The sequence below is a fragment of the Suricata suricatta genome, chromosome 8, assembly GCF_006229205.1.
Source record: "Suricata suricatta isolate VVHF042 chromosome 8, meerkat_22Aug2017_6uvM2_HiC, whole genome shotgun sequence".
Taxonomy (NCBI): Eukaryota; Metazoa; Chordata; class Mammalia; order Carnivora; family Herpestidae; genus Suricata; species Suricata suricatta.
Window position 1 is genome coordinate 57,061,600 of NC_043707.1, and position 15,106 is coordinate 57,076,705.

The window sequence follows — 15,106 nt, forward strand, 5'->3', positions numbered from 1 at the left end:
GTTGACAGTGCTGCTATGAACATTGGGGTACATGTGCTCCTATGCCTCAGCACTTCTGTATCCCTTGGGTAAATCCCTAGCAGTGCTATTGCTGGGTCATAGGGGAGTTCTATGGATAGTTTTTTGAGGAGCCTCCACACTCTTCCCCACAAGTGCCCCCTCTCCATGACCCTCACCATCTTCCCCTCTCCCTCTTCAGCCCTCAGTGTGTTCTCAGCATTCAAAAGTCTCTCATGATTTGCCTCCCTCCCCTTCAGTAATCCAAAGGCACAGAGCCAGAGCCATTGGAACTTCCGTGGTTTTCTAATGGTAGTTTTGCTTTAGTGGGATTTTCACACTGCACATTCCCATAGACATAGAGTAGGAACAGATTTTAATTTTGTCCTTCAGCAATATAAATTTGAATCAATATTTATAAACATTTTCCATTGCCAGAAATGAATTCAGTTTATAGTAAACATCTTCCTGAATATACTTGTCTCTTCATTGACTAAGTGCTTTTTTACCTTCTACCTGCCTTGTTCTTTTTATATTCTAACAATATTCTAAACAATATTCTTATTATTTTTGTTTTGTTTTGTTTGTTGACAGCCCCAAATAATGATCTTGGTAGGAAAAAAAATGTATCACAGAGCAACCACTGGGCTGTTATTCTTAGAAAGTAATTACAAAGTGTAACATGATTTTTGAGATCTCTTGCCCATTTTTGCCTGCAGTCTGAATGCCATTAAAACTTTCTAGATGCATGAGTAAATGATACTAGACCTTCCTAATAGAATATTGATCAGAATGTTACGAGTGGCAGTGATACTGAGAAACAACATTCTAACAGTTATTGAACAAGTAGGAAAATTAAGTTGTCATTTGTAGTACATGTACATTCTGTCATGTGTTTGTAATACTGGAGAATAGATGTACATTTCCTTAAGGCACTAGAAGATTGTACATTTTGTGTTGAGAAAACATGGAATTTTAATACTCAAGTTATCATTATAGCTGTTTGAAACCAAGAGCTAGTTCCATGCTCTTTTATGGAAAAAAATCCTAGAGGTCACTAAATTCAAACTTCATAACTGGAAAATGCTCAAAATGCACCATTAAATGGAATTTTAAAGACTCCAGTATTAATTAATAGAAATACAGAGAAAACTTTAACCTATATATACACACCACATAATATATATTTTTAATATATATGTATATGTTGTTATATATGTACATATATTCTCATTATATAGTCTTTCCATCCCTATGCCTTTATGCATAAATGTGAATGGTCAAGATAAAGTGTTAGAAGGAAACATCACATTTAACCCACACTAAGATTCAGATCAGAGATCAGATTCTTAGGAAAGCCTTCCCTACTATCAAACTAGAACATTGTGCCTATTTTTATATACTCACTTTATCTTTGTGCATTTTAAATATTATTTTTGTTAATTTTGATGTCTATCTTCATAATGAAACTTCATGATTCATGAAGGATTTCATGGGTTTTGTGTTTGTTTTGTAATCTCCATGTACTTTCTGGCACACAAGAAAATTTGAATACTTTTTACATGAATGGAAGAACAGATAAATTATAGAATAATACTGTAAAATGTGAATAGTGGAGAGGGTTACGTTATATATTTTGTGTGAAGTATATTTCTCATTGTGAAGAAAATCCCATGTAACCATGGCTACCAGTAGAGAATTAACTGGGGCCTATTTTATTGTATTATGTTTTAGGAGACATTTTCCAATCAAAACACTCATGAAAGTACAGCAAGTAGTTCACTAGATTAAGTCCTTGCCCATCTGTATGCAGATATATGAGAAATAAATGACTAAGATAAGAATTTGTCCATATGCATTATTAATTTCTTCCAAAGGAAACTTCCTGTTCCCTCTAGAAAAAGTATGTTTACCTGTTTTCATCCCACTTTAAAAAAAAAAGACATTTGTACCATTTGGAAAAAGATGTAAGAAATAAATGAAAATGGAAAAAATGAGATAAAGAACAGAGAAAATTCATTTAATATGGATTTCCACCATGACAAATATCAGGCATTCATTCAGAGGAGGAAAAACTCCTTTTGGGATGGAGAAACTATTTGAATCACAATTTTGTGGCTATGTTGTAGTTTACTTGTGTTTAAATTCTCTAGACTCTTCAAACTCAGATTGTCTCTTCCCCATTGCAGTAAAAGCAATATTTTTGTTACATTTTTAGACAGCTGATGACATACTTTTCTCTAAGGCTAGATATTTATGAATCTTCCATTCTATAATGCTCATGTTTGTCAGCATAGTCCTTTCAGAAGACTCCATACCTTTATGTCACCAGTTTAAGAGAAAATCTTCATAGAATGAGGAAAAGCACATCATTCAGTTAAATCTCGTAATTTCTTATTTCCAAAATCACAGTCATTATGGTTGTGTAGGTTTGCATATGTTAATACCTTAAACATCACAACGAAATAATTCATGGCATTTTAACATTAAATTATTTGAAGTTTATGCTTTTATATAGAAATCCTCTTGCATTAATTGCATGAAATTAAAAGAAGCACATAAGTATTAAGCATATATCAATGTTAGCATAATGCTGCTGCCTCTAGAGACTGCTTCAGAGTGGATACATTTCCTACCTTTTGGTTGAGGCATAATAAGCACCTAATGACATAGAGTTACAGTGATGATATTGAGAAAATAATGCTATATTAATTGATTCTCTCAGAGATAAATGAGTAGACAGAATGCTCTGAATTTGATGAAGTGCTTGATACTCCTTTTAAATGTGCATTTAGAAGACTATGAAAGACTGGCCTGTGTCTCCATTAGCATAGTAATATGGCACCTGACAGAGAGACGTCAGCTTCCTGCTGCACCTGATTTTCACCAATTAACACCATCTCCACTACTTTCCCCAACCTCCAACCTCAATCTTAGTTGATGATTTTGAGTACAATTTGTTGCAAAATTGAAGTAAACAGATGGAATACAAGAGAGAGAGTCTGGGGAAAAAGGAAATGCAGTTTCTTAGAGATCATGAAGTTTCTTTTTTAAACCTTCTGTACTTATTTTTGAACTTGAGCAGAAATTTCAAAATTATATTGAATCTTAATGCTTATTAAGTAAAAATAAAAATTCAGTTAGTGAGTGGAAATTAAATAATGTTTTATAATAAAATTGTAAATTTTCTGTGTCTTAGAATGAATTATTGCAAATGTATATTGGGGTAGTTTTATGGGCCAAAAGCATTCTTATTGGGCTCTTACTGGGCTATCAAACCAAGCACCCTGCTTCTGTTGATTTGAACGGTTACTAAAAAATGGCTTAAGTGAGGATCCAGTATAATTAATAGAAACAAAATTTATATATGTGAATTATAAGATCTTATGCTTAGCCTGAAAAATTGATTTCTTTCATACTTTCTTTGAATGTTATATCATGTAATATAAATGGTTATGATTCTTTTCTCATCATTTTGCTACAAGGTTTAGAAATATCATGTTGTATATTTCACAGATGACTGTAAGGAGGAGGGGCACCTCAGTCAATTAAGCGTCTGACTTTGGCTGAGGTCATGATCTCACAGTTTGTGGGTTCGAGCCCCGTGCTGGGCACTGTGCTGACAGCTCAGCTTTAGACTCTGTGTCTCCCTCTCTCTCTGTCCCACCCCTGCTCATGTTCTGTTTCTCTCTGTATCAACTGTAAATAAAAACATAAAAAGAATTTTTAAAAAAATAAAATGTAGGAAGGAAATTGAATATCTGGTTACAAAATCTTACTATATACTACAGGATCATAGTATTTATTATTCTTTAGTCAACTCAAAAATTTCCAATTAAAACAAGTAGTTGCAAATGTGAATTTATATTTTTCAGGTATTATAAACAGCATGCATGGAAAAAGTAATTTATTGATGTGGTGTCAACAAATGTATTTGAGAGACTGTTTTGTTTGACCTGATTCTTAGGTTGCCAACATGGTGAAAAGTATAGGTAAAATACATTAGTGTATAATAATAATATCTAATAATGTTGCCAATAACAGTAACAACAGCCAGTATTTGCTCAGTGTTTTCTATGTCCCACTGTTATATGCCACTTACATTTATCAATTCATTAAGTTGTTATGATGACTCTAGGACATAGCTCCTATTCTTATCCACATTTTGCAGAAAAGTAAACTGAGTTACTGACATGGTGTACAACTTTCTAAAGATCACAAAGGTAACTGGTGGCAGGGCCAGGATTAAAAACCAGGCAATCTGAGTCCAGGCTTTATGCCCTTAAGCACCAGAATCCATATCTGTATTTATTGCTACCCAAGAAAGCTTGAAAAAGACTTTAACATGTGTTACTTCATATAAATTTAAGAATTCTATAGTAAAAGAATTTGTATGGTAGTATTTTATGGATAAAAAACTGAAGTTCAGGAATGCTAATAAATTGTTAACAGTCACAGAGCTAGTGGAAAAAGAACTAAAGAGAATTGGGTAGACAGATATCTTACAATGATACATATATAGTCAAGGAGCAGTATTATGAATAGTTTTAAACAGATTAATAATTAGCATCTCTCCATAGCAATCTATGCAGCAATATAAAAGTTAGGCAAACACCAGAATATCCTCATAAGCTTTTGGATGACATATGGAGTGTGAAAAAAATTTTTTTCTGCTCTTGCTCAGATATTAGGTTTTAAAAAGTGATAACTATCTTTATGCCACTTACTTATGTGAAGTGTGTAGTTCCAGAAAATGAAAATAAAATTTCTGCTGACAGTCAAGATTTTAAATGTTTTGTTGCTTTCATTTGCACATGATCCTATAAGAATGCATACATAACATATGGATATTCTATGATTAAGAAAGGAACCACAAAAAAAGGAGTCAATATTAAAACACCTTTAAGGATGAAAGTGAAGTCTGATAATGTGGTTAATTCCTAATTATACAACATAAATGATGTCTGAGTATTTAACAGACTAAGGTTACCTAAGTCATCAGCATTTCTTAAAAAATTATCTTTACTGTTTCCTTACACTGATATGGGATTATTTGTCAATATGTGCTTCATTTATTTTTAATATTCTAACAAGATTTTTATATAAAAATGTTTTGATTTTTCTCATTGTATTTTAAACTAAATAGCTATACACAGCCCCAATTCATTAGAATCTGTTACAAATTAAACTGGAGTATTTGTGAATAAGTCATTAGTTACATTAATTTTATATGCAATATATATTTTAAGAGCCATTTTATGTTTATAGGGCCCTCCCGGAGCGGCAGGTGCAGAGGGGAGACAAGGAGAAAAAGGTGCTAAGGTAAAATATAGAAGTATTATGTTCGAAAGGCTTATGCATACATTGAACAACATGCATTTCACTATTGTTAATAACATAAAGGATATCTTTTCTCATTGTTAATGTGTTCACACATTTATTTTCTAACAGGGAGAAGCAGGTGCCGAAGGTCCGCCTGGAAAAACTGGCCCAGTTGGTCCTCAGGGACCTTCCGGAAAGCCTGGACCAGAGGGTCTTCGGGGCATCCCTGGCCCTGTGGTGAGCATATGTGCAAAAAGATGCCATTTTGAAAATAATGTTTCATTTCCAAAAAAATATTGTGAATGAAATGTTTATGAGAGCATAAGTTATCATGTGAATGTCTCATAGGGATTCAGTAAATGTCATGTAATCACAAAAGATATTTATTTTAATAAGTTCAAGGTGAATTCCAACATAGAAAGGCAGAATAGAAAACCAAACCCTAAGAACTCAACGATGTAAAGTTTTTATACATGTATCCATCTAGACGTACACACACAAAGTAAAAACACTCACAATTGCTTATAACATTTGTAGATGTTCTCCATGTGATGGAGTTCATAGATGACGTTTTTTCTTTCTTTTTGTGTTGCTAAAATATAATTAAAGGAATATGTATGCCTTTGTTAATCAAAAACTCCATTGTGTTTATTTTCCATAGGGAGAGCAAGGTCTCCCTGGAGCTGCAGGTCAAGATGGGCCTCCCGGTCCAATGGTGAGTGTGGTCTTTTCTGTTATTTAGAAAGGGAAAGCTCCAGAAATAAAATTGTTTACAAGTTAGAATTTCCAAACTTTTATCTTATAAATTAGTTTATATTTTGTACAATATTCAAGAAAGTGTATTATGTAGGTGTAAAAACAGGAAAGTAATCCTAAGGGGTAGGTTATTTGGAATTTATGCCCCTAGATCAGATCTTTCCTTTTTGTCCTTTGAAGAAAAAAATATTTCCACTCTGAATAAAATGCCACTAATGGCCGAGCCAGTTCTTTTCCAAATGTGGACAGTTCCCCCAAATGCATGCAATTACCCTTAGTTTCCTGGCACTTCATTTAACAGAATGACATTGGCACAGGCACATAGTGATTCCTTCACCAAATAAATTGTTCTCTTCGTGAGTCATACAGGCTGAAAGATAAAACATTAACCTCCATTAGTGAAGAAAGGTATAATTACTACAACGGAAGCTGGGGTACTATCATCCCCCCTGTGTGCAAACATGCTTGATAAATCAACAGAGCATTTAGTTGACCAGCGTACTGTTCATAGGCAGGAGTTTTTTATAGGTGCCAAGGTTATCCTCCCTACAAAATTTGGACATAAGTGAGAATCCAAGTCTCGCCTTAAAAATCATTGTTTTCTGGGTGACAGATTCTATTTTATGGTAGAGGTGTTTGAAATTCATTGTCCAAAAATAGTTTATGTGTGAAGAGATTAATCAAAACATCAAATAACACATACAGCGTTATGCAAGTGTGATGCATGCTGGTTCAAATAGTCAAATGCCTCCTTATGCCAATTTGGATTTTACAAAAATACCTCTTATCATGAATCTATTAATTACCTGATAGTACTCAGTCATCGAAACTGAGTTTCGTAATCATAATTATGAGGACAAATTTGGGCCGTGCCCTTTAGTAAAAATGCCACAATGTATACCAAATATTTCCTGAGTGTTACAGAGGCTATTTTTTTTAACGTTAACTGAAAAGTTAAAGATCATTTATTTTAGTAAGGGGATAAACATTTTCCAGTTTTGAGTGACCACAAGCTGCAGATCATCACATCTGCACGTGACCCCCTCAGCAAATAACTGGAGCCTGGCTGAAGCTAGGTGGGCTCCACATCCATACCACTATGTAGGGAATTCTCCTAACTTTTGGTAGATTCCTAACTGCAGTCATTGCCTATAAAAAAAAATTCGCTTTAATGTCACCTTAAAATTTGCCAGGGATTTTTTTCTTGTTATTTCAGATTTTCCAATAAGTATTTTGACCTTTCTCCAGATGAAATAAAAAAAATATCATGCTGGAGATTTCCTCCAGATAATATTAAAATTAAAACCATCAGACATACTGCCTGACTCCAGCTTGTAAAAGTTTATATTTCTGACTCTTCGATAAATATGAATTTACAGAGCAAGGGATTGAGTAACTCAAGCCCTGTTAAGCAGAGTGAAATGAAAAGTATCGGAATTTGGCCATATGGGAGCTATGCTTTTCTCCGGATGCTTGTTTACCAGAGAGTACTTTGTGAATACATGGCAGCTTTCCTGTAGCACCAACCACTTTGACAATGACATCTAATTTTAATGAAAACGTTAGTCAGGTCTCCTGAAGTGAGGAGGGCAGAGAAACCATCTTCAAGATGCATTTTATGGCAATTTAATGAGCTTTTCAACTCAGCTACGGAAAACTTATTTTAGTAGGCAATCTTTGACCATGGTTATTGGTTAAGGTTATTGACGCTGAAGCCAAGGTCCCTGGTTTCACAAGCATTACCGCTGACTTGCTTTAGGAAAGTTACTTATTTTTTTTCAAAACATTTTTTAAGATTTATTTATTTTTGAGAGAGAGAGAGAGAGAGAGACATAGAGTGTGAGCATGGGTGGGACAGAAAGAGAGGGAGACACAGAATCAGAAGCAGGCTCCAGGCTCTGAGCTGTCAAAACAGAGCCTGAGGTGGGGCTTGAACTCATGAACGGTAAGATCATGACCTGAGCTGAAATCTGATGCCTATCCTACTGAGCCTCCCAGGTGCCCCAGGAGGATTATTTATTTATTAAGTGTTTGGTTCTTCATCTGCAAAATTAGAATATCAATAGCATCTATCTCATAGGATGTTATGAAATTTAATTGAATTAAATGGGGATAGTAATACCCTTTTTATCCATGGCCTTCTTATGTTGATTAAATGAGTATATGAAAACACTTAGACCATAATTGGCATTAGGAGCACCAAATAAAGAATTATTAATCGAATGAAATAGTGTTTTGAAAAAAAAATGTAATATCCTTAGTGAAAAGTGACTAAATATTTGGCATCTGATTGGCTCCATCACTAGAGCATGCAATTGTTGATCTTGGGATCGTGAGTTCGAGCCATACACTGGGGGTAGACATTACTTAATAAAAGCTGAATTTGACCTCATTCATGCATATATACCATCAATAAACTTGTTTGAAAGACATTGGCTGTTAAAGCAAATGAAAAAGACCAACAAATAAATTATGCTAGCTTTCAGCAGATAAAGTGGTGAGTACTATAATAGAATCAAACTGCTAAATATATTCAGAGTAGGACTGTTAAAATGCCATCTCCTCTGGGGACCTTTCCCTCATATGAAATATGGTAAGATTATTAAAAAAGGACAAGAGAGGTTGAAATGTGGCTGGGAGTCTTAAAAATGTGGGAGCTAAAAACAAGAGACATTAAAAAAACCCATACAAATTTGCATTAGTCTCTGAAATTAATCTATGTGAAATTCTTCAGAATATTTTCTCCATAATGTGTTTTTCCTCATTATAATTATAAATATATTCACACCCACATCCAAGTCAACACAGGCTTCAGAAGCCTGTTTATGATTACATTTCTGTAGCTACCCTTTGGGTCTCTCTTGCTCTTCTAGAAGCTGCCTGAAACGTTCTGCTGCAGGGTCCACTAGTCAGACAAAGCCATGACAGTCCTTTCCCCAATCTTTACGTACTACTTAGCTGTTCTGTTCAGTAAGTACAGCTTGCTCTGCTCTCATCGTTCAAGACAGGCAGCTACCCAGTTAGACAGTTGCACTCTATCTAAGGGAGCGTTTAGCAGTATGGGTGCTGTTTCGTTTTCTCTGGCTTTTTGTTATCAGAGTATTTATACACTTACTTATATGCTTTCTGTTACTTGCAAAGGTATTTTATAGGTCTTTTATATACAATTTTATATTAACTTTTGGAGTGGAAATTCGTTGATGTGGGAATGAAACCTCTTTTAAAAGTTTTAAAATGGTCCATGTTTGGTGTTTGCCCCCTCTGTGTAATTAGATAGAGTTTAGATATGGAACAGTATTTATTTTTCACTTTCAAAGTTAGACATTTCTCAGGATAAAAATTAAACTTTTATATATGCATGAATTTTATGAACGTATGTAATTAGAATCACCATATGGAACTGAGAGGATAGATTAAATAGTACATGTGAGAGCGAACAGAAAGCTGAGGACAATGATGAGATTATATAACAACTTTGAGGGATTTTTAAAAAGTTGAATCATTGATTTTTTTGAGTACATAGTCAACAAAAACTAAATGGAATAAAACTGTTTTAAAGAGAACAGAAATTGTGGCTCTGTTCTCTTCTCTGCTTGCACAGGCAAAACTAATGGAATTTAATAATTTTAAGCTAATTTTTACTTTTTGAAGGTAGGATTAGCATCTATGTTAGTTTTAGCTTTCACTTTATTTAATTTCATGTTCTCTTATTAGATGAACCTATTTGTTCCAAAATAGCTAAAAGAGAGATGAAAAATTACCGTAGTATAATCATACATTCCTTCTTTTCATTTACTGATAAATATAAAATATCTGATAGCATTACTTTTCAAACCATAAATGCCTGAAAAAATGGTAGATGGCTTACAGAATTGCAGTTTGGTTTTTTTTAATGCTACATTTAAACTATCTGTAAACAGGATTGAGATGTGTAGTATTCCATAATGATTAAGCAGGTTTAAACAGCAAAGCATTTGCTTTTCACCAAATTACATATTCTTTCACAATATTACATTCTAAATAAAGTGCAAGATCTGCAGTTTCTTTAAACATCAATGCACTAGAGTTTTGAGATGCATATCAAAGCAAATATCCTGTACAGCGTATAATACTGCAGGGGAAAATGTTTGTGTATTCTAGACACTTAAGAATGTATCATCCCTGTTTTCCTTTTCACTTTATTACTTATAAATTATGTATTTCCCTAGGGTTTTTCAATTTAAAATATCCTAAATAGGAAGTAGAAAATATGTGCTTAGAGTGACCTTTTTATATGCAGAATTGATATTTTTGATGTCTCAAGTTCGGAGGGTTATTTATAACTGCTACCAATATCATACTACCAATTTCTATTTCGACTGATGAAAATGTTAAGAAACTGATTTTGCTTGGTCAGTTCTCCCACTTAAGGCAAAATTCCTGTAAAGTGTATCACATGCCTAAAACAGTTTGAATATAAAATCAGAAGTGAAGAAAGAAAACAACCTGGCCTCTATGGAGTTTTATATTTTCAATGTAGAGAATGTTTTTACTTTAATTGACATATGTCAGTTTTAAGGAGTATTCTTAAATGGTTTCTGCTACTAGTGCAAGCATATGGTTCTTTCATGCACTTACATTTTTATTAGAACTTTTTTTTTTCATACTTTTTTACGCTACCTTGTTCTAACATAGAGAGTCTTTGGCATTTATCCTGATGATGACATGGTCTTGAGAAATTTTGAGGGTTTCCATTACTCATTTATATTAATCCTTTTAAAATGTACTATTGGGTACCATTATTTTCCCTACTGATGATTCATCATGCATTTCTGATAAGATCAGAAAACAGTAGCTGTGAAATATACTCCCTTAATTTAAAAGTTATTAAACTAATAGAACTAAATAGGTAATGCTTTTATTTTAAAATAAATGAGATTTTTTGTGCTGTTGTGATTTGCATATTGATTTAACTGGGCTTGGGACCTAGTGCCACAGAGCCCTGTCTCTCAAACCTTAATAAGCAGCAAGCCTATGAAACAGATTGCTGGTCTCTTAACTACAGCATTTCAGATTTAGTAAGTCTGGATGACGCCTAAGAATTTCCTTGACTCGTACGTTCACAGATGATGCCACAGCTGCTGGTCTGACGACACACTTTAATATCCGCTATAATCAGGTGTTAGTGACTGAGGTGAAAGTTAGGTTTTCAAACCCAGCCTTAGAATATACTTGAAAGTAAATATGGTAATTCCTTTGTAATCTACATTTGTCCCTCAGAGATTTAACAAAGTGGCATGATTATTTTCATATAAAATAGATTCTAAACTGAATTAATTTAAAGTTATGTCTGAGGATTAATAATTTTATCTTTATTAGAATATTATTGGACACATTCAAATTCAAAATTGCACATGTTTTCTATGAAAATAATTTTATATATATTGTTAATGGAATGATGTAGAGAAATTTTCCATTTTTATATCAATACTTAACAGAATTTTAGATTGATTCATGAATTAAAACAAATATAAATATGTAGCCCCCAATACTACTGTTATATAGTACTAATTCATACCAGCACTATTCTTACTTTCCCCTGATGATCAGGATTTCAGTTTAAGATATAGATGTGAGAAACTAAGGAATGGAAAAGATTCATCTACTCAATCTCATGAGACAGGAATCATAATCCTCAATTTATAGATGAGAAAACTGAAGCTCTCTTTCATTTGCTAATTTAAATTGCTAATAAGAGAGCCTGGCTTCTATCCCAAGACTCTTCTGAGCCCATACTTTTTATATTACATCATATTACTTGAATCAGATCCAACACTCCTAATACTTTAAATTCTCAAAAATTATAGACTGGGAGTTAACCATTTTCTTTCACACCAAAGATTATAAGTGTCTGTAGAGAAAGAAAAAAAAATCACTCATGGTTGCCTTGAAGATACAATTGTGAACATTCATGATAGCTCAGTAAAAGTTAAAACAATTTGCTAAGTATATGTTAAAAATCATTATTGAAATTATAATTATAAAATTCAGTCTAATATAAATAATTCAACTCCTAGAGAAACTGTATGAATATTTTGCTATTTTTTGTTCCTGGATTCCTTTCTGTTGTAGGCAGTTGTGACCTACATTTTGTTAACATCTTGGCTCTGATTTCATCAACCACATACTAACCATCCTTTAGTGTCAGTTACACTTCTTCTGACAGAATCTCTTGCCTGCATAGTTTCATTTGTCATTAATTTCAGAACAAGGTTCATATTTTATGTTGTCCTCCATGTGGAACACTCTGACTTTATATTAAAAAGTTTGTGAGGTCCCTGGGTGGCTCAGGCGGTAAGTGTCCAGCTTGGGCTCAGGTAATCATCTTGAGTTTCATGACTTAGAGCCCTGCATGGGACTCTCTGCTAACAGCTCAGAGTCTAGAGCCTGCTTTGGATTCTCCCTCTGTGCCACATCCCTGCTTACACTTTGTCTCTCTCTCTCTCTCAAAAATAAATAAAAATTAAAAAAAATTTGTTTGTTGAAAAGTCATCAATATATTTCCATGTGGTAGAGTAAGAGCTATGAGTCAGTTCTTGAGGTCATGCCATAATGTTCATAAAAATATAATTGAATATAAATAGATAGATACTTTATCCTTGGACCATAAAAAGTAAATTATTTAAATAGAGATAATTATATGCAAGAAATTAATTACTTTATTATTAAATTTACAAAGCATTTATTTTTTTTTATTTTTCCTGTTTATTTTTGAGAGACAGAGCAGGAACAGGGGAGGAGCAGAGAAAGAGGGAGACAAAAGACTCTAAAACAGGATCCAGGCTCTAAGCTGTCAGCACAGAGCCCACCAACGGGCTCAAACCCATGAACTGTGAGATCATGACATGAGCCGAAGTTGGATGCTTAATGAACTGAGCCACTTAGGCATCCCAAAATCTTTCATCTGAATTATTTGTAAATTTAACTGGGGTGCCTGGCTGGCTCAGTCGGTTAGGCATCTGGCTTCAGCTTAGGTCATGATCTCTTGGTCAGTGAGTTTGAGCCCTGCCTCAGGCTCTGTGCTGACAGCTCAGAGCCTGCTTTGGATTCTGTGTCTCCCTCTCTCTCTCTCTGCCACTCCCCCACTCATGCTCTGTCTCTTGTCCCAATAATAAATAGAAATTAAAAATTGTTTTAAAAGATTTTTCATGAATTATAGTTAAAAATACTGTCTTAGGAGTTTGCTTAGGGTCATTTGACAAACATTTATTGAGATTTTTTTTAAGTTTATAGGATATATTGTAATGTATTTGAGCTTAGCACCAAAATATTTTATTAAGTTGATTTATAATTTGGAAATCCCTTCTCCTAAAATTAGTGTATTTAAAAATTTATTATTCTTTTTCTGTTGTAAGTCTGTATAAACCATGTCTTATTTCTAACTTCATATATATATGTAACCAAATTTATCAATATTATGCTTTATTGTTATAGTTAAATAGTAAGCCATGGAATTTTAAACAAAATTATTTAGAATTCTGATAAATAAACTTTAATCATTACTAATTATTTTTAAACTCTGTCATATTACCAAAACCAAACTTGTCCTGTGGATAGTAATATGATTCTCTAATTCATACTACTCTATGTATGTTTATTATTTCTCATTATTTAGGGACCTCCTGGCTTGCCTGGTCTCAAAGGTGATCCTGGCTCCAAGGGTGAGAAGGTGAGAATAAAAGCATATGTTAGTATGATTTTCATATCCTAATAGCAGAGACAATAATTTTGCAGATTAGAATCATTCAAAAGGAAATTTCAAAGGATATCTTTGTCCTTCTAACCAAGGCAAAAGCTGTCTATCCTCTGCTTTTCAGATGAATTTAGAGAAGAGAAAAAATACAAAATCATAGTGAAAAATATATTTTAATTCAGTGTTATATTTTCTCAGTGTCCCTTTGTAGGAACTAGATAGAGAAAGCATATGGTTATACTAAAATAACTCTTCAGAAAATAAACAGATGGAATAACAAAATGCCCATTTTATGTTTTTAAACATGAAATTTTAAAAAATTTAAACTAGAATACTCTTGAAAGAGTAATTTGATCTTCCAGAATGTACACTGAGTTGCACCAAATAATTATAGAAAATAAGCCTTTTTATAATGGCATTAATGTTTTTAGGGTTATTTTTAAATCTCCAAATGTCTTTTAAAGACTGCAGAATCTCTCAAGAATAAAAATAATTTCATATAAGATATGCTTATTAAAATAATGAATTTTCAATTGTTTCATCAATATCACATATGGGCATTATTCTTTTAGAGAATTCCTTTTAAGTATGTGAAACACTGAAGACAGTATTTTGTTCACTGATACTTCTCTCTATAAAAGTCTCACTTAATGTAAGCATAAACGATCCTGTTAGGTAAGAGGAAAGAGGGTTTTGATTCTGTATATCATTCAGAAAGAGTTTAAGTTTTTCCTTTTTTTTTTTTTTACTTTTATGTTCCATAAACTTAGTGTGCAATTACTTTATGACTATAATTTAATACATGGTTGTAATTTACATATGGTCAAATTTATTTTCTCTGCCTTCTACAGGGACATCCTGGTTTAATTGGCCTGATTGGTCCTCCAGGAGAACAAGGGGAAAAGGGTGACAGAGGACTCCCTGGAACTCAAGGATCTCCAGGAGCAAAGGGGGATGGAGTGAGTAAAGATAGAAATCATTCTCCTACTCCTACACACACACACACACACACACACACACACACACACACACCTGTGTGCATTCCATTAAACATGACAAACATGGTGATTTAGAGCGTCTTTAGCCTCTTTAAGTCAATGATGTTTTCAAAAAGAAATTTATTTGGCCTTAAAGTAATCATTTAGAAATATGTCAAGTTGGAAATCATAAAAATTACACTCCAATAGTTTAAATTACACAACAGTTTATTGACTCCCCAACACATACAAATTATTATTCTGAACACTGGATAAGTATAAAGATAGAGACATTGAAGTAAATGGAAAAAAATACAGATTA

The 15,106-nt window shown here is 33.3% G+C and overlaps 1 protein-coding gene across 4 annotated transcripts in view; it reads left to right on the forward strand.

Moving 5' to 3' along the window:
- The window catches only part of COL11A1 (collagen type XI alpha 1 chain), a 209,939-nt gene that overhangs the window by 176,639 nt on the left and 18,194 nt on the right, over positions 1-15,106 (forward strand). For all 4 annotated transcript variants that reach the window (XM_029949164.1, XM_029949166.1, XM_029949163.1 and 1 more), the window contains 5 exons: positions 5,266-5,319; positions 5,449-5,556; positions 5,981-6,034; positions 13,730-13,783; positions 14,659-14,766. In XM_029949164.1, coding sequence (XP_029805024.1) covers positions 5,266-5,319; positions 5,449-5,556; positions 5,981-6,034; positions 13,730-13,783; positions 14,659-14,766 — 378 coding nt within the window. The remainder of the gene's footprint in view (positions 1-5,265; positions 5,320-5,448; positions 5,557-5,980; positions 6,035-13,729; positions 13,784-14,658; positions 14,767-15,106) is intronic.